General features: G+C 36.4%; 1 protein-coding gene across 2 annotated transcripts; it reads right to left on the reverse strand.

Annotated features, from left to right (window-relative positions):
- Positions 1-1,294: 1,294 nt before the first annotated feature.
- Positions 1,295-26,853, reverse strand: slc11a2 (solute carrier family 11 member 2). Of its 2 annotated transcripts, XM_042500496.2 has the most exons (17): positions 26,689-26,853; positions 20,809-20,893; positions 17,132-17,268; positions 16,761-16,880; positions 15,726-15,845; positions 14,870-14,976; positions 14,099-14,169; positions 13,943-14,010; positions 13,705-13,860; positions 13,253-13,411; positions 13,008-13,094; positions 12,106-12,225; positions 11,864-12,013; positions 11,608-11,681; positions 11,075-11,228; positions 9,531-9,584; positions 1,295-4,395 (listed from the first exon to the last, which is right to left on the reverse strand). In XM_042500496.2, the coding sequence occupies exons 2-17, from the start codon at positions 20,840-20,842 to the stop codon at positions 4,324-4,326; spliced, it is 1,683 nt and encodes a 560-aa protein (XP_042356430.1). In that variant the 5' UTR covers positions 20,843-20,893; positions 26,689-26,853; the 3' UTR covers positions 1,295-4,323. The 2 variants fall into 2 exon arrangements, with proteins under 2 accessions (XP_042356430.1, XP_042356438.1); XM_042500504.2 differs by lacking the exons at positions 20,809-20,893; positions 26,689-26,853 and adding an exon at positions 19,038-19,292.
- Positions 26,854-27,603: the final 750 nt, after the last annotated feature.

Raw genomic sequence — 27,603 nt, forward strand, 5'->3', positions numbered from 1 at the left:
TCTTATTCACCTCAGAGGCATGTTGATCGTTTTACGGAGAGCAAAATTATCCACTGAAATGAACTGACCGAGGATATGTGTGCAGGATAATAGATACAATATGACTATAGCTCACGTGACATCATGTGACTAGTTTAGTTTTTACATACTTAAAGCCAAGGCCGGCTCTACCCAATTTGGTGCCCTAGGCGCCCTAACCCTAACCCGCACCTCCGCACCCAATAACGACACATCACGTGCTCACACATAATTTAGGAACATGTCACTGTTTATTTATTTGTAATGTTAATATATATATTTTTTCTAGACAGAAAACACTAAGTGAGGGCGCCAGTGGGCGTAGAAAATTATTTTATTATTATTTTCCCGTGAGGCCAAGGGGGACTGGCGGCGTGGCGGCGCCCCTCCTGCAGATAGCGCTCTAGGCGACCGCCTATATCGCCTATGCCAAGCGCTGGCCCTGCTTAAAGCTATGCGGACCACATCTGCCCCCCCAACCATTTTCTAATTCACATTCAAAAGTAAAGTGATTCACACTGGAAACTGTTTTTGTACTATTAGTATAAATAAGGTGCCAGAGTGAATAAAACAGCATAAAAATAGAGCTTGTCCCTAATGTCCTAATATCCTTGAAATATCTAAAATCCTAGAAATGTCCTAAAATCAGAGAAATGTCCTGACGTTCTAGAAATGCCCTAAAGCTACATTCACAGAGCCTTCACTCTTGATTAAACAGCCTCATCCTGCTTTAGAGAAATACAGAGTTAAAACAAACAAAGAGTTAAAACAATAGTGGTCCAGACAAGACCAGAATATAGAGAAGAATATAGGTACTGAATTTGTCAAAAAAGAAGCCCATTGAATATTTGTTTGTTAAAAATGTATCAAATAATAGCCTATATAGCTTACATGATAGACAATAACATAAAAAATGTTACTAAAAATATCAGGAAAACTCATCTCTAAGGCAATATTTACAAAAAATAATCAAATTTCAGCCAAATTGCTTGTTTTTCGTAAACTTCACGCAGTTTGCTATGCATTGAACATAATATGAAATATCCATAACATATGACACTTAATCAGGGGTTATTAGTTTACTTAATGATAGAAAAGGGGTCCAATACGGAACAATGGTTGTGATCAACTGCTTTATTGCTACAGTGTTTTTCTATAAAGATTTAAAAAAAAATAAGACCCGACACTGAGCCTGAGATGAATTTCTGTCACATTATTTTCACTAAAAGAAAAATAACCAAGATTCAGAAACAACAACAATTTTTGGCGCACAGTATTCAAAGGTACTTACTTTGTTTATTCAACATAGAAATACAATATTCAAACGTATATCAGAGATGGCAGATCATTTAAAACAGCAGATCTGGTGACAAAAAATAATTAGAAAACCACCATTTCAGTAGGATCTCAATACTGTATCATACTGTACAACGGAATCAGATCAGAAATAACACATTTAACCTAACTTACAATACACTTCTGTACCGATCTTTTGTGTGGCCATGGAATCAGAAAATAACTTGTGACAATCCCAACAGGTGTTCCCATATTCAGACACTTCTATCCAACAAATGATGCCGCAATAAATAAAAAAATACTGTATAAACTGAGGACATTGCCATGTTTTTAAGAGAATGAAATTTGAATTTTGTTTATAACACAGCCAGAAGGTAATATAAACGAGTTAGATTCTTCTTTTAGTGAATGCTCCCAAAATCCTGTGCTCCCAAAAACGGCTGTGATCCCATCATCGGTCCTCCAAAATGTAAAAATATTTCATTCTACAGCTTACAATGTCAACTTTTTCACTTTTAATTACACCTCAGCCCATTTCTTTTGTAATCAAGTGCTTGTTTTTTTGTCAGGAGTGAAATTACTATACAAATATTTATATTTTTGGCATTTTAAACTTGGAATTAGTCACAAATCTCACAGTGGAAAAAATATACATTTACATTTCCTAAGAAAAATTTAATTCTTTCACAAAGTATGATGGCAAATGCAGAACACAATGGCTAAAAGAAAGGAAATCTAAATATAGCAAATTTGACTTTGAAAGAACTATCAGCCTCACTATACCTCAACCCAGAGCACGTTTTTATGTGATTCTGTGGTTGTAATCAGACTGTTTTACTCAGACTTGCGTTATTCTTCCTGCAACAATGTGAGGTTCTTGTACTTGTTTGTAGTTGTTGTTGTTTGACTGAATAGTGTGCTAAAGATCCTAGAAATGAGGCACAGCGGTGAATACAGGGGGCACTGTGGTCGTCTGCACCGCAATTATAGAACGTACAAGAGCAACTTAGTATTTGGTCAACGGAAAGTTTCAGCTTTTTTAACAGCCCAAACCAGCGGCGCACAATTATACCTCTAAGATGTTTTTCATGATGAATTCTGTTAACTTTGATCTCTTTTTATCTCTGTAACCTTTTCACTGTTTTTTACTTTCTGTAAAAAAACTCGTCTGCCCCATTGAAAACAGTCGAAGTTGTTCATGTTTTGTACGGAAGGAGCCCTGAGATAAAAAAGTCCCATGCTGCTGTTCATGATACAAACACGTCACTTCTCATATTTACCATTTACAGAACCTCAATCACTCACACCACACTGCCAATTTATAGCTTTTTCTTTCATATTAGTTGAGAAATGAAATGCCCCATTTTTCTATAATTTAATGCCCTTCTGCACACATCAAACCCAAATTTGGCTTAATAACAACAAAAAAAAACAAAACAAGGCGTGCTGCTGCTGACTCCCCAAAAAGCTGAAGCGGAACAAAATAACATTTTGAACCAAACTAAACATTCACTTAAATTAAAAAAAAAAACTACACATAAATAAACAAATCTGAAAACAAACGGACCCATGCTTAATTCAGAGGGAAATTTATAGGAAAAATAAATAATACCAAAATATTCATATTCAAAATTGGCAAGAACTGATGAATAAGATGTCTATGACAGCTTCCAACAGAAACACACTCCAAGTGCTGCATTCAACAAATTGTTCATAAACTTCTATTGCAATTTTATTACCGATGTTCATGAATTCATTAAATGGGAATGTATACATAGTGAACACATGTATCCAAATGTAGCCTTAAGTGACTGCTGCAGTGTCTTTAGATTTACCACAAAGAACAACTGAAACTGAATTTTAAAATCCTACACACGGTGGCCTTATTTTAATAATTCACAATGATATCCTTGTGTCCTGCAAATATGATATGGAGAACCATGGCTTAGGTTTGGGGGTTTTTGATCACCACGAGGTTTTGCTTTTTGTCTCGTTTTGTGTTGAATCGTGTTGTTTTGTGTGTTTTGCGTATATACTGTTTATCTAAAGGAAAATAAACATATCACAAAAAAAAAGAAAAGCTAGCAAAATACTTTATGACCGGTCCTCAAAACGTCATGAATATACCAAGGACTTTTCAAAATCTAAAATGGATTGCATAACTGTGTATAAAATGACATAAAACTGTCATAACACGGGCAAAAGTGTGACTAATCACACAGAAATGCCTTATACACCTTTTATAGTGTTATATTAATATTCAGTATGTTAATTATAACTATTTACTTGTCCTATATTAACAGTCAGATGAATGTTTTAAAGCACTTCAGATTTGATCTTAATATTAAATAGGATAAATGACAGCTGTTTAGTCCCCACCAAATGCAAAATAAAAGTGAATACCAGAACAGAGCTTTGTTGTTGTGACTTTTCCTTTTATGAATAAATCATACAGCATTCAGTGTGTGTTGTGTGATAATGGCAAAATCTTTTTGTGTGTGTGTGTGTGTGTGTGTGTGTGTGAGATGTCAGCTTAACAAGAGAGAAACTAAATGAAACTTACAGCTGGCAGCCGAGGCCTGCGGCATCTGTAGTGCAGCATCGGCTTAAAAAAAACCAAAAAACTGGCAACTTTCTCTCAGAACTCAAGACTGTTATCTCAGTGATATGGAATAATGACTTAATCATTTTTGCAGTTTCTGTATCGAAAGCGATCATTTCATCACAGTAGTTTGTGATTGGCAAAGCATGATATACTGGACAACGAGGTGTGACCGTTTAGTCCAGAACTTTATAGGTTATTGTGTCGCTGTCTAAATCTCTCAGATATATTTAACCATTATTTGCATAAATATGATTTAGCTTAGGCTTCTGAGACACCTGCGGTTGAACCACACTGTGAATTGTAAGGACACTTTAAATACGTGCGAGGCACAGAGAGGTGAAGAAGAACACGTACTGGCCGAGTTTCTGTGGTCCCACACTTCGGTCGGGTCACAAAGCATCTTCCTATCGCTCAACCAGCGTGTCAGTGTCCATGTCACTCAGCAGGTAAATGTCTGTGTGCCGCGACAGCTGCATCTGAAAGAGAGAGAAGACATGATTTCATTAGTCAAAGAATCAGCGCAGTATTATTTTATCACCTATCAACATTTTTTTCATATGATTTTTCCACAGGATTTCATATAAAGTTAAGATAAAATTAGATTAGATTTAAATCTTTATTTGTCCAAAATGTGGAAAATTGTCTTTGGCTTCACAAAAACACAATGACACGGATTACAAACAAAACAACATTTAAAAACAGAGATTAAGAGAGCACTTAAATAAAATAAATAAAGACATCACCACCATTAACATTGTTCATTAATAGAGAACATTATTTTAAAAAAATGAGAAGAAAAGTTAAAACTGTAAACATTATAATTTCATAAACTGACACATGGTACAGTATTCAAAAATTAAAGCTTCATTCCGTATCATTTCACCATTTGCACTGTTAAAAGTAATGAAACCCGGGGTGGGGGGGCAGTGGTTAAGTTAATTTAATAATTTAAATAAATGATTTTTTTTGTTATAAACATATGAGCCTATGCTCGTTACATGAAAAAACACACAGCAAGACACTTATAATTACCTCTGAATGACCCCCCCCCCATGGAATATAAACCCAGAGGCTGCAGATGCACTTAATGTACTGTAATTTGGAAGACATACGGAAAAGTAATATACAATAGAAGGAAAACATCACAATCAATGCTGCACTTTGATCAGGGTATAATCAGCTTACAATTTAAGTTTGATTGTTTTATGATTACAGATTAATTAAGGGTGCTCACCTTTGGGTCAAAGTGATACTTTCCAAACTCAACTTTCCTCATTTAATCCTGGACAGTCCTGCAAAAGAGCATTTCTATGGCCTACCATGTTGTTCTGTTATCCCTGACTGTATACAATTTAAAAAACCCCCAAAAAAAACCACTTTGACTTTGACTCTATAATCCAGGACAGAGGGATGTATACAGGTTCATTTTTAAACTGTGTCTAACAGGTTTTTTTTTAAATATTTTACATTGTTTCTATGTAATAAGCAGGTTGTGGAGTTAGTAAAGTTATTAAGTTTTGTGCTTTATTTACATTAACGTCTTAATAAAAATGCCAATTAAGCTTCAGCGTTTCTCTACTTACATTTTCTTTTTCCAAATATGAGGTTTGATTACCAATGTATCAAGTATTGTTATTCATAATAACTAAGACAATTATTATATAATTAAAATAGACTAACACCTAAAAGAAATAATTCATAAATCCTTCTTTACATAAATGAGAAAAGACACCAACAAATGTCTTTTATATCCATTATTTCCCCATTTATTTGGAACACATGGGATGAGGATAGACACTTATTTTTTCAATCCCACAAAGCAGAAATTAGTGATAAAACTTCAGTGTTTATATTAATACAATACAGTTCTCTCTGTAACAGTTCAAATGTGCGTTTGCCAGGGTTTTTTTTGCTGTCTTTTTTTGCCAGTGAGGTATTTATATGACAGAGTATGACGTCACATTACTCAGACATACTTGAGAAACTTTATGAAAGCTTTTGAGAACTGAAAGTGTACCTGATCCACCACAAGAAAACGAACATTTAATATGATAACTTCTGAGGAGAACCTGAGATCTTCACTGTGATCGCTGTATGAACTGTATTCAAGTTAATTTCCAATATATTGATTAAATTGTACATCTTACTTAATCATGTGCTTACTTGGATAATTTTATAAGACCAACAGGAATGCTGATGTCCACATATTGATTTCCACATCAGACTGCTGAGACTTACAGTTGTGTTTGCCGTGTCTGACAGATAAATACAAAGCTGTGTGAAGGAGTCCGAGGGTGGAAATGGTGGCATTTGACTTATATTGAAATATGAAATATTAATTTTCCTGAATAAGTCTTAATTCATTCTGCATTATTAAAAAACAGGCATGTATCAATCCCTATTCTGACTTTTAAGTATGTCTGCAGCCCAGTAGACCTGTTAAAAATCTAGTTAATAATAATAATCCTAGGTTTTTTCTTAAAAAGAAACAAACAGAAATTTAAAGATAAACTAACAATACTGAGAAGGGAGAACAAACAAACATTTCTGATGTAAAAAAGAACAAAACTTTTTCATTCATTCCCATAAGGAGGTCTTAATAAATCAGTGCGGAGAGCTGGATACACAAGATCTTAATTAACAGATGCAGTGCACCAGAATCAGCTTTAAGATTTCCTACATTTGAGTCTGACTTAACTGTATTTTATTCTGAGTTGAGGCATTTTTGGAGGATAATTCACAAAATGACTGCTTTGGAAGGTCCAAAGATAGACTACAGGCTGCAAAACCCTCCGAGACAAACTTGTGATTTGGGGCTTTCTGAGTAATCTCGACTTCCTCTGTGCTTGTTTTGACTTTTCTTTTGAACTTTTCTTCCCAGTTGTCCTTAAACACAGCTTTGTCTTTACAGCTGCAACATTATATTTAAGCTACCACATGAGAAGTTTCTTTCCTTCTCTGCATAGCAGTGCAAATAAGTCACATTTTCATTCAGAAATTATAACCTTATGTATTGTAATATGTAATGTATTGTAATTATATTACAATACATTTCTGTGAAGCTTTGACCCAAAGAAAACAATACTGAATGAAAATGTGGAGCGGAGGTTTGTACTGGTTTCACTAAAGAAAAGAAAGCTGACTTTAGTGTGTTGACGATCACTTGTCTGACTCTTTAGGCACTAAACGAGGATGAGGCTGTAGCCATATGTGCATATGAATGGAGTCTGGTAACTGTCAAATTAATATTTTCATGTAATATTTTCTGGAACTGTCATTTACCAGTTGGGTCTTTATCACATTCACACAATAGTTTTCATCAGGCAGCACAGGTAAATGAACAGGTGAACTCTCTAACATAATTCAGACAACAATGGTCCTCCAATTAAGCCAATACAAGGCTCAAATAAAAAAAAAAAAAAAAAGAAAAAAGAGAGAGAAAAAAGGAAATTACGAATCCCTCACTTACAGACTTGCTTGTATTGACCAGAAAAAGGAAGAGGTGTCTAGGATGTGACAAATTGAAACACGTCCCTTTAGCGTCTTTGACATGTTAAATAAGAATCAGCTCAAAACCACACACCAAATGGTTCTTTCACACGATTAGGGCTGGATATTATTTGGTGAATTTTGGTACAGTCAACAGGATTAACGCAACTTTCTTCTGAATTACATGACAGTTATAATCTCATAAAAAAAATATGAATTGTTAAATGTGAAATCCAGTGAATCAAACTGCTACAGACACAGAGCTGAGGTAGACGGAGTAGAAATCATAACAGAGCATTAGTGCATGCCATTGGGAACGGGAAAGAATCCGGAAAAAAAAGATTTAAAAAAAAAAAACACTACCCTGGGTAGATAGTTGGGTCAGCTCTTAATGGAAAAAAACAGTAAAAATAAGAAAGATTCTGCAGCCATGCTGATATTAGTTTGTGAACATATATAACAGTCTAACCTCAGCCTCTAACTTTAACAGCCATTATTGCTGTATTGCAAACATGGGATATTTCATACATGTGTGTGTTATGATGTATTTCTGTGATCAAACTCTTTATTTTATAAAAAGAAAAATGCTGATATCATTTTAACTGTGGTCATTTTGACGTTATTTTAGGTGCAGTCAGCGATTATGGTCGTTATTTGGACAAGGGGTCGACAGATTTCGGCCTGGACCATTATTGGGGCCGATAGTTAGCATTTTGCCAATTATCTGTATCAGCATTTTATTTAATGATCGCTGGTAAAATTAATTAAAATGTGAAAAGTGTCAGCGTGGGAGGAACTTTTACTTTTACTTTGTAAAACTACAGTGAGATATTTTTATTCATTCATTTTTTTATGAAATTTTCACTTGACTTTATTAAAAAAAAAAAGTTGCTGGAACTTGCTGTATAGGATGTTGAGAGTTTCAGTTTTTACTAAACATTCGCCAAAGGCGTTTAAACAAAGTTTGTGTTGGAGTTTGTTATAGTCCAAATTCTAAAGATTGGCAGAAAGATTTTCATCACCACTAATTTGAACTCAACACCAAAACGAATACACATCATGTGCCAGATTTACCATCGCTCAGGCGCCCACTGCCTTTTTCTTTATGAATCCACGTCCTTTCTCCTGTCTTGTGCACGAGCACAAGCGCTAGTTTGGCTGGAATAGTGTTGTGTCTCTTTATCTAAGCCACTTTGTTTCTCGTTTACAGAGCCAGAGCTGTGTATAAACACCAGGTGTTTTTTCAGTCACACACAGAGTGTGCAGCTCGTAGACTGTGAGAAAACATTCACTAAAATTGACAAAAAGTGTCTTGGATAAAAGTTGCTGACTGCACCTTTCATCCTGAAGAAAACTGGATTTCCTTTCTGGCTTTATCGTGTGTTTCCTCTGTGATGCTTCGCTCCATCGAAAGGCAGAAAAACTTCAAGTAAACAAACCCGTGGTTTTAAGTCTAAAATCATTAGAACTCAAAAACTCTAAAAAATCTAAAACCTGACTTTTAATTGTTATTCAGTGTCATCCTCCTCATAAGGACCAAGGTATGTGAAAATAAAAAGGCTGATGGGAATGTCTTTTCACAAAGATGGAGCAAAAATAAAAGCTGAGCTGCTCTTTTGAGCTGCTCAGTCTAGATGACTTTTTATAAAAAAAAAAAAAAGATTATGTAAATTTCGTTTAAATATTCAGATAATTGGGTTAATCAACATTAGAGTTAGATGTTGCATAAACTCGTCACAATATGTCGCTTTACAAGCAGGGGTGAACATAGTTTGAGGATTGTAACAAATGATTTGTTCAAAGATGAACACAGATTTCCTTAGAAGTCTTCTCAAGCATAAAACACTGCCCTTGAATTTCCCATGCTGGTGTACTATCACTTTGGCTCAGTGGGTACCTAAATAGCACCAAATTCTAATACCCAGCCCTACACAAAATAAACACGTGACATTAGCCGGAGATGTGCTTTCAAGATCCCTACATGAGCTAGAAAAGTCTTGGTTGTGTACAGGGCTCAGTGTGTCCAAGAGGAAAGAGGAAATGCTGGTGGTTACTGTCCTGTTCGGCTCTAGGAGTCGTACTCAGACGGCTCCTCTATCAACACAGCAGGTCGATTGCTTACCCTGCTGCCAAAGTCCAGGCAGGAAACCCCCAAGGCAACCAAACAATGCCATGCCTGCAGACAACGACAAAGGAGAGAGATGTCAAGACGCAACCGGGTTTATGCGCGCTTATTCATGAAATATGTTTTTTCACAAAAACAGCAGCGAGACAGAAGACCTAAACACTAACACCGAACGCAGTCCACTTTCAAAATTTAACTCCACATCACTCCAACGTCATCATGCAAACAAATAATATTTAATGCAATTGAATATAGAAAATTAATTGAAAAAAAATCCCAATGAACAAAAGTGTTTTTAATATCTTTTTATAATAATATTAATTATACTGAGCAGTTGAGATCTTCAAAATCAGATTAACAGCTCCTCTAACCTTGGATTACTGTTGCCTTGTTAAATAATCAGTTACTCCCCCATGTTACATTGAATTTTGTGAAGAAAACGTTTTTCTCACATGCCTCCATGGTAGACTTAGAATACCAAAATTACGAAAAATTCTGATGAATTGTAATCATAGGGGTCTACGTTTAACAACAGCAAAACTATATATCAAAGCATCTGTACACAAAATCTCACACAACATGTGTGGTACAATCCAAGTGTCATTTATCAAGTTGTATGCTCAGTGCTTTTCCAAACAGACACACGTTTCCGACAGGGAACTCACTGGAACGTGAAACTTTCCAAAGTTCTCTTAAAAGCCAGACCCCACTGACAAAAACAGTCATTTTACCTCACTGAACATGGGAGCAGCCTGTCTACCACTGCATGAAGTTTTAGTTATTTTGTTTGTGCTCCTGTGTGACCTTGGTGTTTTAAAGGGTTAGTTTGGATCCAACCCAGTCACACAATAATACAAAAAGACTGAAAGGTCATGTCAGTTGTAGATCAGCAGCTCCCGTGTTCAGCGAGGCACAATTGTTGTTTTTGTCAGTGGAGTCTGGCTTTGAAGAGAGCATATAAAAGTGTCACTTTTAGTTCAGTTCCCTGACGGAAAGAGCTGGCTGTTTGAGCAGTACAAAGCGTACGACTGAATAAATGAGACGTGGATTACGCTGCATAAATGGTACGAGAGTTTGTGAAACGTTTTTCTAATAGAGTTTTGCTGTTGTTAAACATGGACCTCTATGACATCAATTTATTAATAATTTTCTCTGTTTTTGGATTCTTCATTCACTGTGGAGTCATGCTAAAAAAGGTTGTCTGCGTGAATTCAACCTAACACAGGCTGAGTAACTGATATACAAATAGTGGCTTGGGAGGTTCCTTTCCAAATGAAGTCTTATTTTGATGAACCTTATTTTGATGAACTGCTTTTGTTTGTGCTCAGACATGTCTGCACCTTAATGTGTGTGTGTGTGTGTGTGTTCTCAAAATTGGAAATTCACATATGAAGATGAGTTAGTTGGGAACTGGTATTTAAAAGCACTTTAATAGGTAGTGCACTATACACACATCTTTTACACTGTACTTCAAAGAATCATTGACTTTGTTAAAAAAAGGTTAAAAATTACAAATGTAATGTTGCAGAAATCTGACTCACCAGGTAGCCTACAAAGCACAGGTAGGCTATGGAGAGCAGGGCAGCGAAGACGTAGAACAGCACGCTGTTCAGCGCAGTCACGTAAACCACCACAAAGTACATGTTGATGGCACAAACTACGAGGATGACGATGCCTCCGGAAATCTTCCACACCCTAAAAGAAACAGGCAGATTATTTAGACCATTAAGAAATAATGTTTTTTTACTCACATGAACGGTTTCTTGGAAACACTAAACACTCACATAACTGAGTAAATTACTAGTTTGCACAACTCAATCTGCCTAAAAACAGCATCATGAAACATGAACGCTCCTAAAGCGTGTCTGGAGCCACTCAGACCTTGAGCAAACAAGTTGCATTTGATTTGTCAATGAATAACTGAAGACAAACAAATTCCCAAACTGGCAGGCAAACTGAAAGAGATCACACCTTTCACTTCTTAAATTTAAAACTGAACTGATTCTGATCCTGAAACATCCTAAAAATACTGAGTCAGGAGCTGATGCTAAAACAAAGAAAACATTTCACTCACATTCCGTTTGCAAAGTCGTTCATTATGGACGTCAGGCTGGTGAAGGTCAAAATTGGGATCAAAGCAAATGGAAGCTGTTGAATGAAAAGAGAAGTCAGTCAGTATTTTTACAGTATTATGTAGAACACAAAGTAACACTAAAAGAAGAATATGTATTTTAAAAACTGGACTGCAGATTGTGAAAAAGGGTATTAATGTTAAAGATTTTTTTTGACAGAATTAATTGCGAAGACTGTCCTTGGTGATTCCCCCTGACCTGCATGCTTTGAAGCACGTTGAGGAAATCGTTCATCCCTGTCAGATGCTGAACGTCCTGAAAAATGGCTACCAGCAGCGTAGGCGTGATGGCGATGGAGCGGGTCAGCAGCACCCGAGCAAAACGGGACCACCGCAGGTTCAGGAAACCCTTCGCAAAAAACCACAAAAGTAAAAATATGAGCATACACACAGTTTTTATTTTTACCCTTTTCCCAGTGTATAACTAATGTGCAGTCTTACCTCCATAACAAACTGTCCAGAGTAAGTGCCTGTCATGGTGGAACTCTGTCCAGCTGCCAGGATCCCTATCGCCCAGATGTAGAGGGCTGCAGGGCCAAAGAAACAGCCCAGGACCACTCCCTGAACAGACAGAGAGATACAAAATCCATCTATCCATCACTTAAAATATAAAAAGATACAGATATTTAATACTGTAGAGTTTCCAGTACCCAAATTCATACAATATATAAATATAACACATTATGAGTACAACAAGGGAATTTGTGTTTCCTAGGCTGGCGCGGGAATGACCCGCCTATTCCGGGGCCACGCTGCACACACGAGCAGCGCATGACGGCTTCCTCACTGAACTGCTGTGGCTCTCATGCCATGTGCTGTTCACACAGACGGCGTTTATGCTGCATTTTGTTTTACATGCACGCAGGAGGCGTTGAGCTTAACATAAATATTCAAACGTAACATAATTTTTTAAAGACATTTAAACTGCAACAAAAGGTGGTACAATTTCAATACGATTAGCAAAAAATACAAACACTTCCACTGACAATTTTTTACTGAAATTACGTACATCTGACAGAAAAAAAATTGTTGAGCCTCCTTTTCTCTACGTGGACAGCAGATGAGCTGCAGCTCGCCGTACCGGAGCAGCGCTGCTCACATGCGCAGTGTGGCTGCGCTAACCTATTCTAACCCGCCAAAAGACTTTAACTGGAAAAAAAAATAATTAAAAAAAATCCAAATTGTCTAATATTTATATTTAACGGCCAAATCTGATTTGACTGACATAATCCAGATGTATTAAAATAGATATATTGTTTTGTACTAACAGGAAATGATGTAATGTGTTCTACCACGTCAGTACAACTGTGATTTATTGTTGTTGCGGTGATAACAAAGCGTACCCCTTTATAGATGTCCACCTCCAGTGTGCCGTTGTTGAGAGGGAAGAGATCTGTGTGAGGGCTGCCGGTTTTATTGCACACTGCATTCTGCATAAACACAGACACAAACACACAATAAACCACAACCTGAGGCTCTGGACACTGTGAGCTAATCAGACAATCATTCCACTGTGTCACAAAATGAGCCACACAAGCTTCAGCAGCATTTAGTCAAGACCAATGGATTCTTAATACTGTATACCCACCACTTCCATATTGGTTTTATTGTAAAAGGCCTCAGCAAAGACGGCTACGACAAACACGTTGATGAGGAAGGAGACGAAGAGAGCGACAGTTGACTCGATGAAGAAGTACTTGTTGGCTTCCTTTACTTCCTTCTTATTTTTGCGATCGATGTCCCGAGACTAATACATGAGGAAATAAAAAAGAATAATAATCAACCTTTATCAAACAACCAATGTTGGCTTTAAGAGTGTATTAAAATGGTGTGATGCCAACACAAATGTTCTGTAACGTTTCAAAATATCACAGAGACAGCTCATCGGTTCATCAAAAATGATCCAGAAGAGTCAAACTGGCATAAACATCTATTTTAAAATGTTTGGTAGGCCACTTAAAACTCTAGAATCTAAAGATCTTGTCAAATTACTATAAATAACACAAGTTCACTCTAAATAAAATAAATGTGATTTCTGACCTTGACTAACGCTGAATGCAGGTAGATGTTGTGGGGCATGATGACGGCGCCTACGATTCCCACGGCCTGCTCCAGCTGCACAGGCCCACAGTCGGCGCAGTAAGGTATGAACATCCCCTTCAGCACCTCCGCCTGGTCTGGTTTTACCAGCACGTACTACAGGCAAAAGAGATAATAACTGATAGTTATATCTGCCAGCTTTCAACAAACACGTGAATTATATTGGAAATTTTAGTACCTCATAACCAAAGCTCAGCGCCATTACGGTGATGAGAAAGCCAAAGAAAGCTTCGAGTTTCCTCAGGCCTACAAGAAGATACAGACTGTATTAACACCACGACGATTAGCTTTTTCAGATATTGATTGATAAGTAAACGATGGTGTGAATCCATACCGTATTTGTCGAGAAAGAGGAAGACAAATGTGTCTGTGATGGTGATGAGGACTCCTGCCCAAAGAGGAATCCTGAAGAAAAAAACGAGAAGTATTACAGTCGGATTCTGACAGGTTTTAACAACATCACATCACCCCAATCCTTGCTTCCCTCCATTGGCTCCCTGTTCGTTTTAGAAATGGTTTTAAGATTTTACTAATCACTTTCAAAGCTTGTTTGGGTTTGGCTCCAAGTTACATCACAGAAATGTTGACTCCTTATGAGCCAGTTCGCAGCCTTAGATCCTCAGGTGGGGCTCTTCTGCTGTTCCACAGTCGAGGCTTAACACTAAAGTGTGTTTACTGCAAATATTATTTCAGTTGTATTTACTGTGATTGATATAGGTTGTCGTAGATATTTTTGTTTTGTAAGTGTTTTTCTCTTGTTACATTTGTGTCACCTCTGCAAGAAAACCATGCTTCTGCTTTGCCTTGTTTGTCAAAGCACTTTGTAATCTCTATTTTTAAAGTGCTACATACATGTTATTATTATTATTATTATTATTATTATTATTATTATTATTATTATTATTATTATTATTATTACTATTATTATTATTATTACTATGATTATTATTACTATTATTATTATAGTAATTAATTATTATTATTATTATTATTATTATTACTACAGTAACTCCACACCAATACAGAAAAACACCATCATACACTCTTTCTGAATCAATAAAATTGTTTGCAGTCACTTTTAATGGACGAGCAGTGAAGAGGTTACCTGCCCACAGAAAGGAGGTTGAGAGCTATGGCACAGCCAATGACCTCCTGCATGTCCGAGCCAATAATGGCCAGCTCCACCATCAGCCAAAGCACGATCCGAGGAACCTGAAAAAGATCAAAATCAAAGATAAAATCAGAGACCAGCAGCAGAACATGAATAGAAAAAATGGATTGCTCTTATTGACAATCTGGTTGATTGATATCTTTATTTCTAACATGTGAAAACAGCAGTGAAAAATTAAATAGTCAAAATACAAAAAAGAAAAAAAGGAAATATATATATTATATAAATAAATAAATAAAAAGTAAGTAAGTTGCATCCATCATCATTTTAACATGCTGGAAAAGGAGTAGGAAGAAGTAAAAACTTCCTACCCCTACTAATGAATGTCAATATTCTAATAATAACTTCTCAATCTTCTTGAAAATACTAATGTATTTATTTGTATTTTCTATACTAAAAGTAAATGTAAAAATATACATTTATATACAAAAATGTATATAAATATCAATATAGTTACACAACCTTTATATATACAACCCTATTTATATTGATATAAATATTATGATATAATGATAATGATAAATAATATTTACAATTTGAGTAAAAAATATATATTAGCATATCAGATATGAATACAAATATATTCATACATCCAAATATAATATAAATGCATCTAATATTTTATGTTGTCATATATTATAACATATTCATCTATTCGTATTGAAAAAATAGATACAAGGTACTATATAATACAATTATGTGTAAATAGATAATGTTACAAATACAGTCCCATGCATGTGCAACAAGAAGAGGGAAGTTAAGATGTGTAATGAGAGTCGGGGACGCTCACTGTGGGATATTGGCGGTTGCAGACTTCGGCCAGGTGCATCCCAGTGACGACCCCGAGGCGCGCAGCTAACCTCTGCAACAGCAGCCCGATGATAGTGGCTCCAAGAAGCACCCATAGGAGCTGAGAAAGAAAGAGTTAATAAGTATTTCCTTTCTATAGATTTACAATCCTACTGTGCACCACCTCCTATATTGAGTTTTAACTGGGCAGGCTGCCAAATTTAAACAATAGCAGCCTGTGCACATGTTTTGCTCATCTTAACATTCAAAACTGAAACTTCTTTATCATAATAAAATGAGAACAATTATGATAGAAATAACCATAACCCCCATAGATGCCTCAGCTTAGACACAATGTGTCACTTCCAAAAAAAAAAAGAGCTGTATTGAGCAAGAGACAGTCAAAACATGAACAAACGCCTGCATCCGAAATAATATAATGACACTTTTGGGGTAAAAGAGAGAAAAGCATGTGGGTAAAGAGATCAACAAAAAGGAGGAAAGCAGAAAATGAAATGAGAAAAAGGCATTTCACAAATTAATAAATGCCAAACCGAACTCATCCTGCAAACTCTTATGAAATGTAACTTAAACCAAGCAATTCATGCTTTATTTGTTTGTTTTCATTATCTTTTGTTTTTACCTTCCTCATTTTTTGCCAAGCTATTTTTTTATTTATTTAAGTTTTTTGAGTTCATTATTGTTATTATTGTATGTTGTTTTTACTTTTATCAAATATCATTGCAAGTCATTTGTATGCACTAAATTGTGAATAAAGGCTTTAAAAAGGGGGGAAAAAATGGGTACAGAACTCAAATTTTGTAACAAAAGAAAAAGATCAACAAGAACATGTAAAACCACTTCCTCAAGTACTTCCTCACGTATGCAGTGACAAAAATAAATACCAGTTAAGATGATACTATATTTGTATTTACTTTTTGTACTAGATCCACACTCATTACCCAGCAAAGTAAACAGGCAGAACAGCCACGTTGTTTTGTTTGGATGTCTACATTAAGATGACTTTATATGTCACCTTAAAGCCAGCTTTAGCTCCAGACTGCAGGTCTGACTCGATGTTTCCTGGATCCAAATACGCAATGCTCATCAGAAACCCTGGTCCGGTGAAGGCCCAGAGTTTACGGAAACTGAAAACCTGTGAGGAGGGACAGCTGTCATATGATTGATATGAAATTATGTCAGTTACAAAATAAAAAATGTTTTGATACCAAAATCTAACAAATTCTAGTAAACTGTCCAATAAGGTAATTCTTATATTTTAAAAACATACTATTTCATAATCTGTATGATCACAGCTACATTCAGTACATGACTGCCGTGAACCAAATCTTTCTATCATCAGTTTTGCTGCTTATTTTACATGAAGTGACGGCAGTGAGACATTACCGGGCTGACATTCTCAGGAATGGCCACCTTCTCTTCAAAGTATGTGGAAAAGGGTTCATCCTGGGCCTCTGGAGACGCAGGAGGAGAGATGGAGCTGTACTGGTTCGTCTGAACTCCATTTCCCTGAGGGGAGTCCTCTGACAAAGGCACAGAGAAGAAAAACAAAAAATAGTGATGACAGAAGACTAACTTAGACACAGAAGAAGTTAACCACTGCTGAACCACTGATGCATCAGTTGTTAAATAGGTAACCTTCTGTATTTTGTCTCACGTTTTTGTGCCTAATTGAATGGGAACAATATTTTAAGATGCTGCAGCTTTGAAAAAGGCTGCAGTTACATCCATTAAAAGCGCTTGTTTTTCCCACCGACAGGCTCAGATTGTTACTCTAAAAGCACAATATTATGGAAAGGATCCCTTCAGAGAAATGAAACATTTTTCCCAAACTTGTGAGGGTCGGTTTGTTATGTGACCAAGTCTCGCTTAAGGAGGTCTCCTTCTGAAATCTCGCTAGGCTGACGTGTTGGAGAAAAACAATCATGGTTGGAGTTTGAGAGAGGAGTAAAGAGTTCATTGTGTTGGAGTACAGAAAGCTGAGCTAAATGTTATCTAAAAAGATTTCCAGTGTCAAGGATACTTAATAGATTTTTACAATGTGATAAAGTCCACGAGATTTCAGAATGAGACTTCTCCTTAAGGGAGACGTGGTTGCACACACATAACAAACAGACCGGACCAGCGAAAGGTCATTTCATTTCTCTCTAAGTTGCTTTCCATAATGTTTTCAGGCACTAATAATAACAACCTGAGCCTGTCAGTGACGAAAACAAGCAATCTTGATGTACGTACATTGATCATGCACAACTGCCCACAGAGATTACATGTCAGCCTGTTTGATGGCTGCGGCTGTAGCAGCCTCGCTCAGTGCGGGACCATGTCCACAAACTGTTGTCTCCATTAGTTCTTAGACACAAAAGCATCGGAAAATAGAATCCAGGTTTTAAAAAAAATACAGACATTTCCCTTTAATATTCCCTCTGCTGTCTGTATCTCAGCAACTCAGGTGCCCTATGAAAACTCGTTTCATTATTAGCATTATTATTATTACCTGGAGCTTCTTCTAGTTCTGACCATCATTCTGATTGATTTTTACCCACCAATTCAAATATGAATTTGGGGATAAGACTATGGTGACAACAATGTGCAGTTGCAAACATGATTTGAGTGATCTTATTGTGCATGTATATTATGACACCAAACATATCTAGATAAGCTATTCTATTTAAGACTAATACTTTTGCAACAGCATTTGTGTCACCTGGTGCTTTTTAACAAATCCATAATCAAACTCTCCTCAAGTTGAAAAAAGATTTTACAGGAACATTAAAATTTACTTAAAAACAAAGTGGATTTAGGATCTGGCTTAACTGGATTTATTTTTTTTAAATAACTTGTAAGTTTGAAAGTTTGAGCAGAGACGCAGCAGACACAGGCAGAACATCAACAGCTCTGCCAGTCTAAAGTGAAACCACTAAAGACATTTCCAGCTTCCTTAAATAACTTGCCCGAGAACAAGCAGCTTTGTTCATTCTTTACTCTGGAAAATGTTAAAAACAGTGTTTTTACCCTTGTCTGGGGTACAAGAGCTTTACTGCATACACTTTAAGATTAAAGCATTTGTGCCAGTTTAATGATCAGAAGAAACCACTGCAATAAGGGCCACATTATTCAAATCTTAAACCCAAAGACTCCATGAACATGGCTAATAAAAACACAATCAAAGGTACCAAAGATCAGTCAATATGAGCAAATTAAAATCTAACACAAAAACTATTCCAACACTTGCACTGATTAATTTTATATAGATCTCTGACAAATACCAGTAAATGTCCTGCGTACTACTCACTGAGTTTGTCTTTCTCATTCTTTCCTCCCTCCATCTCCAACTCACTGCTGATCCCAAAGTCCACTGTTTCCTAACAAGGACTCTGCTTTTATAAGTCTCTGCCTTTATCGTTGCTTTTTTTTTTTGTCATTAGATGTCTCAACGCCTTTCTGACATCATGTTTCTTAAAATGATCCGCGAAGAAAGAGAAGTGGAAAACACACACCCATGTGCACACTCGTGCTTGCAACTCCCGGCACAAATAATACGCAGAGAGACATGACCTTTGTTGAGCGAATAACGCAGCACCACACAAACACACAGTGATAAAGTTCACAAAAAAGCAATGACAATTACAGCTTTTGGATACTTGAATAACAAATGACAACAAATTTATTCAAGAAAATATATTCATGGATCAGTTTTTAAATGTTACAGGTCAAGTTTGGTATTTTTCTACCTGGAGCCTATTTTCCAGGCCGAAACAGGCTGCAATATAACCACTAATGGCATTGGTGCACCGTCAATTTACATCTACTACTGTTTGTTTTTGCCACTGACAGGCTCAGATTATTATTCTGAGTGTCTGACCACATTACAGAAAGTTTTCCTACAGAGGTAGACCTTTTTGTTGAAAAGTTAGATTCTTTTAGACTAACCAGAAACAGTCCTGAAATCACTCCAAAAGCCAACAGACTATTTTAATAACAGTAATTTAAGCATGTATAGAGGCAGCATATTTTCACATCTTACTGACTGAATTAAGGGATTATTTCAACAAACCTAGTGTTGGTGTTTGTTGGAACAGAGGAAAAACGGCTTTTTTTTTTAGTTCAATTTTGAATAAGGCGTGTTTTACAATGATAAAATTTAGGGGTTGACAAATTTTGTTCTTGTTTTTTTTTTAGGGCCGATACAAATACAGATTATTAGTAGCTAATGAGACCGATATCTGGAACCAATATGCATTTATAATAAAACTGAAATCTTTCAGTCAATATTTAGTATTAGAAATATATCAAACTCCAACATAGAACTCCTTTAAAATGTTTTATAAAAACTGAAACTTTTAACATCATATATAGCAAGTTTCTGGCAACTTTTTTTATAAAGTCAAGAGAAAATTTTAATAAAAAATGAATAAATAAAAATAGTTACCTAATGTGTTACAAAGTAAAAGTTAAAATGCTGATACAGATAATCGGCAAAAAGCCAAATATCAGCTCTAATAATCAGCCAGGCCAATAATCTGTCCACCCCTAATAAAATTACTGTTTATTTCAATTGAGTCTGGTGGGTTTGGCCATAGCATTTTTGGAGCTGTTGAAAAGGATTTCACTTTGTAGCAAAAAGGTCAACCTCTGAGAGGACCCTCTCCAAAAGTGGTCAGACACTTAGAGCAACTATGTGAGCCTGTCAGTGGTGAAAAAAAGCACTTTCAGTGGACATTAATAGATGGCGCAAACATGCCATGAGTGGTTACATTGCAGCCTGTGTTGTTGCTGCTGGCTGCAGCATTCTCTCTCAATACTGGACCAATTTAAAAAACTATTCTTTCCACTTAGACACGCAAAGATGGGAAAAAGGGTCCAAGTTGAAAATATTGAATTTCCCCTTTAAACCATGGTGCTGTGGTTACACAGATGCAAGACAAGCTCCTCTGCCAGCACACACACTGACACAGAAATGTGTATTAAGAGGCTTGACAAAATGCCCTGAGTGTTTAAGTTGGAGTTCGTGGCAGGTGTGTCTGTAACGTGATGGTCATGTTTCTGTTATTTTAAGCAGTTACCTTCCAGGAAGTCTCCGTCTTGTACAGCCTTCATCAGGGCAGGCTGAGGGATCCCTGGGAACTTGAGGGATGGATATCAGCCTCCCTGGAATAAGACAATAACAGTTACATAATCTCAAGGTGCATGAAAGACTGTTGAGGGTAAAACAGTAATTATCATGTAATTGAAGCTTTGCTGCTATCTTAAACTAACAAGCTAAAAAAGTCTGGATTTGTGTTCCTTTGCCAGACTGCCAAAGGAACTAACTTCAGCCCTATTTAACAAAAACAAACAACCTGAACACGAGACATGACTGTGCAACATTTCTCCCCCCCCCCCCAACTAAAAATCAGCATTAAAAATCACGAGTCATAAAAATGAAAAATGACTAAGCAACATTAACAGCATGTGAGAGGTCACTACATTCTTGAGAAACATTAACTAGAAACCTTGAGCTGACCACTGGCGCCAAAGTTTCACTTCCACTACATGCATCCTTCCTGTCACACTCAGTTTCACTGTAACACTGGTCCTTCTTCACTTACTGCCCAAAAATGGAACACAAAACCTCCATCCAGACAAACTATGTTTCATAAAACCGTGCTCTGTGAGACACAGTGTAGCTCCTCTAAGAGCACATGACTGTGGGATCATATGAAGTAAAAGACGAGCTGAAGCAGCTTTGTGAAGAGTCAAAGTTTCCATCGGAGTGCCACTTCCTTTGGTTGACGGTTGAACATGTGCTCCTGGGTACTTTGCTCAGTGGCAACTAATAATCTAACATTAGTATTTGAATAATAAAAATAGTTACCAGAAAACTGTGAGGTGATTCTCGTATTGCAACCAGAAATCCCCCCAAAATGCATTAAAATGAATCAATCTGCCCTTTTTACACAAGATAAAAGGTTTAGCATTTTGTTGTTTGCTCCTGTGTGTTTCTTTATGACTCTGACTCACCATCATTTGTTCCCATCTGTTCAAACTGTCTGCACCTTTTTTTAAGATATACACAGAATACATTTTGGTTACAAATAAGATCATTTGTCAAAGGTAAAACACTTATGGTGACAAGCTGTGCAAGAGTGTTTTTTATGTGATGCACTTTTTGTGTAGTCTTTAGTTGCATTGTTTGTCTTATGTATTGTTCTTTGTATCACTTTATATCATGTGCTATTGTGTGCACTTTCTGTCTTGTGTGTCTTTTCTTTTTCTCCTCTTCTTGTACAGCTTATATTACCATGTCATAGTGCTGTGTCTTTTTTCTGACCTGCTGAGGGACTGGAGTCTCTACATTGTTTTTTAGGATGTGACCTTCAGCGTGGCAGTTAATGTTACTTTGCCGCAGGATGCTTCATCTTCTGCATCTCTTAAGACACTGACGTATTTGTAACACGTCCTCATGTGACTGCAGTCAGTAGACAGTTATTTGATGAAAACACCCAAAATAGAACAAAATGAGGTTTCAAATATTGTATTATTCTGTGTACTTATTGTAATTCATAAAGACATGATCAGTCCCAAACTGGTATTTTAAATCATCCTACAGTTTAGTACCTTTGACATTTTTACAGGCACCATGATTCCTGCAGCTTACAGCAAGTTAGTTTTTGAGACTTTTTTATTAGCACTCTGAATGAATTTTAAGACCAATTTTAAATAACCAAAACTGAGGGACAATTTTGCCAAAATGTCCATTATAACATCAAAACATGAGCTTTTTTTGTCTAGAGAAAAAGTTAGATTATCGATGTCAACTGTTGTAAAAAGACTGAGTGAAACACAGAAGACAATGAACGTATTATAATCATCTATTTGTCTTACCAACCAAGTGTGGTTTTTTTGTGATTTTGTGTTTTTCATTCTGTATGTGAGAGTTTACAACCTGAATTCCCAGCAAAATAAGTTTAAAGATGAGAAACTTTGTAGATCATTTAACAAAAAAATTATGTCAATTTTCTTTTAGATTCATGAGATCCTACTTCCCATGTCTAAGCTTTTTTAAGGCTTTTGAAAGATTAATTTAATTAAATTCATATTAAAACCTTATTTTTAGATTAATGAATTCAATGCCATTAAAGACATTTTAAGGATCTGTGGCAACCCTGACTGGCACCCGTGATGATGGAGGGTGGTGGCTCAGGTACACCAGTTTGCTCTGATCATTATTCCCAAACTCAATCAAGTCCAAACAGCTTTCCTAAATCTCCAAATGACCATGTGTCTCACACTCTGGGCCTGTCTAATCCCTGTTAAACACACCCCTCTAACTCAGTCAGCCGTGTCACCTGGCTGCAGGTTTCAACATAAAGAAGTATTTCCCAGTGAGGCCAGTGGATCACAGATTTACTTCCCTCTATAATCTCACTACCAGACGTGAAAGAATAACAACAACATCCTGTTGGTGGACAGAAGAGATTACCTCGCTTTGATGTTGCTGATCACCAGCGATTACTCCCACATGTCTCACAGTATGAAAACAAAACACCTTACAAGTATTTAACCAATACAAATGTGTCAACAGAGGGGAAATGATTTGGTTTTATTGATATTGAGTCTACTGTCATTTTATCTGTACTGCATCGGACATACTGGAACATTTTGTACTGGTCCTCATATGACCCGCATTCCAGTCCTGGATTGTGTAACTACCTTTAATGTGTCAGCACTAATCTTGTCTAACTCCACAGGCAACCACGAGTATGTGGTGATAAAAGAGAGTGGGTTAAGTTTCCCAGGAGCTGAGAATTTGATCAAACTGAATGCATATGACATTCCTAACACATTATATTCTCAATATTATTCAACGACAGCACCAGTATGAAGTTTAGGAACTTGTGTCATCAACTATGATTCATTTTGACTTTACCTGATGTTGTAAAGTTGGACTGGCCAAGCTTGTGTATATTGATTAAAACGCTGCCAGTTTAGCAGGGAAACCACATGTCTTAGTCATCCATTCATCTGACTTCCCCAAATGGCCTTGGCCTCAACGAACGCTATAGAGGCCTAATCTGCACAGAACACCTTTTACTATCACTGTGGCACTCCCAAACTGACAAATGATCTCTAATGCTACACCCCTCACAGGCCCCTCTTAATAGCCCAAGCACAAAAAAAATAAAAATCTCAACACAGTAACGCCAAAGTACACATCAATGAAAACTGACTCGAACATAACATATCCTTTTAGACTTTCTTCCTAAAATACCAATGAAGCCTAAGAACATTCTTACTGTTTCCAAATGAGGACTCTGCAGCACCAATAAATATATCAGACCCTGAACAACCGACACCAGCGACGCTCTGTTCAACACAACAAACATTCAGCTGTTACATAATCGAGGTTAAAAGCAGATTCATCTCTGGCCTGTTCAACCAGGAAATCAAAGACTCTAAAACTGGAATGATGCAAAGACTGGTCCATCAAGAATGTGCATACACATCACACACAGTACTACTGAACAGTACTACTGAACCATTAATAAGTACTTGTGTTTACACACAGTCGTGAGCTGGCGTTGTTGCCCAGTGTGACTGAGGTGATTGATTTTAAAGGTCCAAAAAAAAGAAAATATAAATCCATAATGAGGCTTGAAATCTAATATGTATTCGGGTTACATTATTCATGTTGATCAGAAATGCATTTAACACAAACTCTAGACAAGAGGAATTTGTCAGTGGCATATTTATCATGTAAGTTCTTTTATTTGCAAAAGGCTTCACTTTTAGAGCTGTGACTAAAGGTGACCATTAAAGAGTTAAAATAAAGACACTATTGTTTGAGGAGAGAATGATGAATAATTTTTTCCTCCGAATGCAAATAAGTTACATGACATTTTGCCTAAACATTGCTGTAAAAACTGAAATTCATTTTCCTGTGCATCACGTTTACTGCTGTGGTCATTGCAACCCACAGGTGGTGGATGAATTTTAGTGACAGACAATAACAAACAGAAAGAGAAGGAAAATCAGTTAATTGAGGATATGGTTGTCAAATATTCAAGAATATTAGGGGTTTCCAGCACAATATAATGAAGAAAAGAAAGCATCACAATACGTCAAAATTTCAACAACAGTTGTTCAACAGTATGCTATCATTTTTGTTTTTTTACAAAAGAACAACTTGCTGTTTCAAGCATTGCTGGAGATTTTGACCTTTTAGGATGCGTTTCATTTTTCACGCACTTGCAAGCAGGTTATATTGTGCCTCAGGATGGGATGATTTTATTTCACACACAATAAGTTGATTGTGGTGATTTTCCATTATCGAGATTATCATTGTGTCCCTCAGCACCCAAAGAGAATTCTGGGAAACCAACAATGAAAGAGTCCCTGCAAACACACGTGTCCTCATGGGTTGGAAATTAGCACCAGCCACCAGCCAAATGCAGGTAAAATATTCAAGTGGCTGCTAAATTAGCTTCACTCACCAGAAAAACAATGTTAATGTATTGAGTGGCTGGCAGATTCCACCAGCCAAAGTGGCAGGTAGACAAAAAAATAATTTCCAACCTTGGTGTCCTCTGTGGAACAACTTCATTGTCTCTTCACAAAATGTAAAGTGATTCCAGTATGTTTTAGTGCCATTTTGGCTGGTTTAAAGCATAATTCGATTATATGTTTAATATCGGGAAACGCAATTATTTAAGCCTAGATAATCGTGATATGAAACATGCCAGAAACCCTCTGCTCTACTTAGTCTCTCTGAGACATACTCACTATGGAGGACCATTACCACTCTGATATACAGTATATGCAAACATACATCTGAAAGGTCGAGTAAATTATAAAAAACTAATTCTTATCCCAAAATTATAGTAAAAATATAATTAGTATGATCTAGTACAGCTCAGTTTTTGGTATGGTGAATCTGATTAACTGTAATGATGATGATGATGATGATGATGATGATGTCACCACCACTGCTCATGGATCAAAGTGTCACCTGATTACTTAATCTATTTACAGGGTTACTACAGCTTGAAGGAGGTTAGATTTAAGACTTTTTAGTGCCCCTCAGAATGAAATTTAAGATTTTACAAATTACCAAAACTGAAGAACCGCAAAACATGAATGAACATCAACTATTTAGGGTTAGTGACAATGTTTCCCTAATATTAATTGTAACATATAACATGACTTTTTGGTCAGTATGTTGCAAGAGGAATTTGGTAAATTCTACATATTAAAAAAAAATATCAATAACTTAAAAAAAAGGCGTCATCAAATGTTTTGAAATTTTGCAATGCAACATCAGAGAAAAAGATTAATGAAATCATTCTTTCCATATCTTAGCATTTTTTTTAAAAGAATGAATTAATACCTTTTAATACCAACTGAGGCCTTATTTTTAGATTACTGAAGTAAATGCCTTTTCAGACTTTTTATGGATCCGCGGGAACCCTGTATTTAAGATGATCTGGTTTCCAGCTTTGACACGTGAATCAATGACTGGAAAATAAAATTCAAAAAATTCAGTGGAAGGCTGGATTGTGCAACACACCGGTATATTATCACCATGCTGTTTGACAGAAACCAAACTTTATTAAGAGTCACTATTACGCAGTTGTAATAGCGTCAGTTGATGTCACAAACTCCCACCGTAAGTCGCGTCAGTAGTAAGGAGATGACAGAACTCTGACCTCTCGTCCCGATAATTTTGCCAACGTTACACGATGATGTGACTGCATTTGAAACAGCTAACGTTAGCTTAAAAGGAAACGAAGGCTGTCGGCTAATTAACCATGTATATGTTTCACTGAGAGCAGCCTTCGTCACCTTCAAAGCCCTCAGACAAACTGCGGTGAGCGAACACCTACAGTGTGTGATCAGCTAACTACTTAGCTGTCTGGTTGGAGCTGCTAACCTTCCCCGTATCAAAGTACAAAAAAAGGCCTTACCTGGGTTTACGTATTGGGAGGGCAAGGGGACAGGCTGGTTTTGACGAATGAAGCTGCTTTCAAACTGGCACCATATCGGTATATTTGGAGGTAGCTATGTCGCACGTTAGCAGGCTAAATTCTGGCTAAGTTGTAGGTTGTACCTTTCCATGTTAACTTAAGTTCAAGGCTCAGTGCGCATGCGCAGCAATACAACTGTTCTGATTGGTCAAAGCTTTTACTTTGAAATTTAAAACAAACACGCTTGATTTCCGGGTTAGACCTATCAAAATAAAGGAATTATTTTCCAAATGAGCGCTTCGCACCACACACTGCTGTGCAGCCTTGAATATTTATCCAAATATTTGTATGTAGAGAGTAACATAATGCTCTGACTACATATAATACTTAAATGTTATACGTCCCATGTTGCTAATGTAATTTAACCCTTTTGAAACCTTGCTTGATTTTATTTCAGATTCATGGGGAGAAGGTAATGAGCAATGAAAAAAGAAATGCTCCCCAAATTAGCAAGAATTTAGTAAAAAGTACAAGAAAATTACCTGAAAATTATTTATATAAATATATATACATTTGTAAAATTTTAAACATGCCATTATGATAAATATAGCCTTTTCCTAGCTTTTTTCTTTTTTCCCCTAGACATTTTTTCTCACCTTTGGTATTTAGGTATAATACTATTACTATGGCTTCAGGCTTCTCCTACCTGATCCACAGTAACCCACCTGAATTTTTGCATAGCAAAAAATGATATATATATATATATATATATATATATATATACATTAAATGTATTTATTTATTTTTTTTCATGGCCAGGAGTTTCAGCAAGACTACGCTGAAAAAAAAACATGGCCCTATTTTTACTCATGAGCTCATGAAAATTCACAAATGCCAATCACAATAGTCTTCAAA

The sequence above is a fragment of the Plectropomus leopardus genome, chromosome 2 (genome assembly GCF_026936395.1).
Source record: "Plectropomus leopardus strain MGB_pleo_1.0 chromosome 2, ASM2693639v1, whole genome shotgun sequence".
Classification (NCBI taxonomy): Eukaryota; Metazoa; Chordata; class Actinopteri; order Perciformes; family Serranidae; genus Plectropomus; species Plectropomus leopardus.

Bases quoted from the DNA above. Each gene is read 5' to 3' on its own strand.
- slc11a2 (XM_042500496.2), bottom strand. From the start codon at position 20,842: ATGAAGGCTGTACAAGACGGAGACTTCCTGGAAG. The intron at 17,269-20,808 runs GTAACTGCTTAA...TGCCTTTGTCAG, and splicing joins AGACGGAGACTTCCTGGAAG to AGGACTCCCCTCAGGGAAAT. The intron at 4,396-9,530 runs GTAAGCAATCGA...TCTCTCTTTCAG, and splicing joins GCCTGGACTTTGGCAGCAGG to ATGCAGCTGTCGCGGCACAC.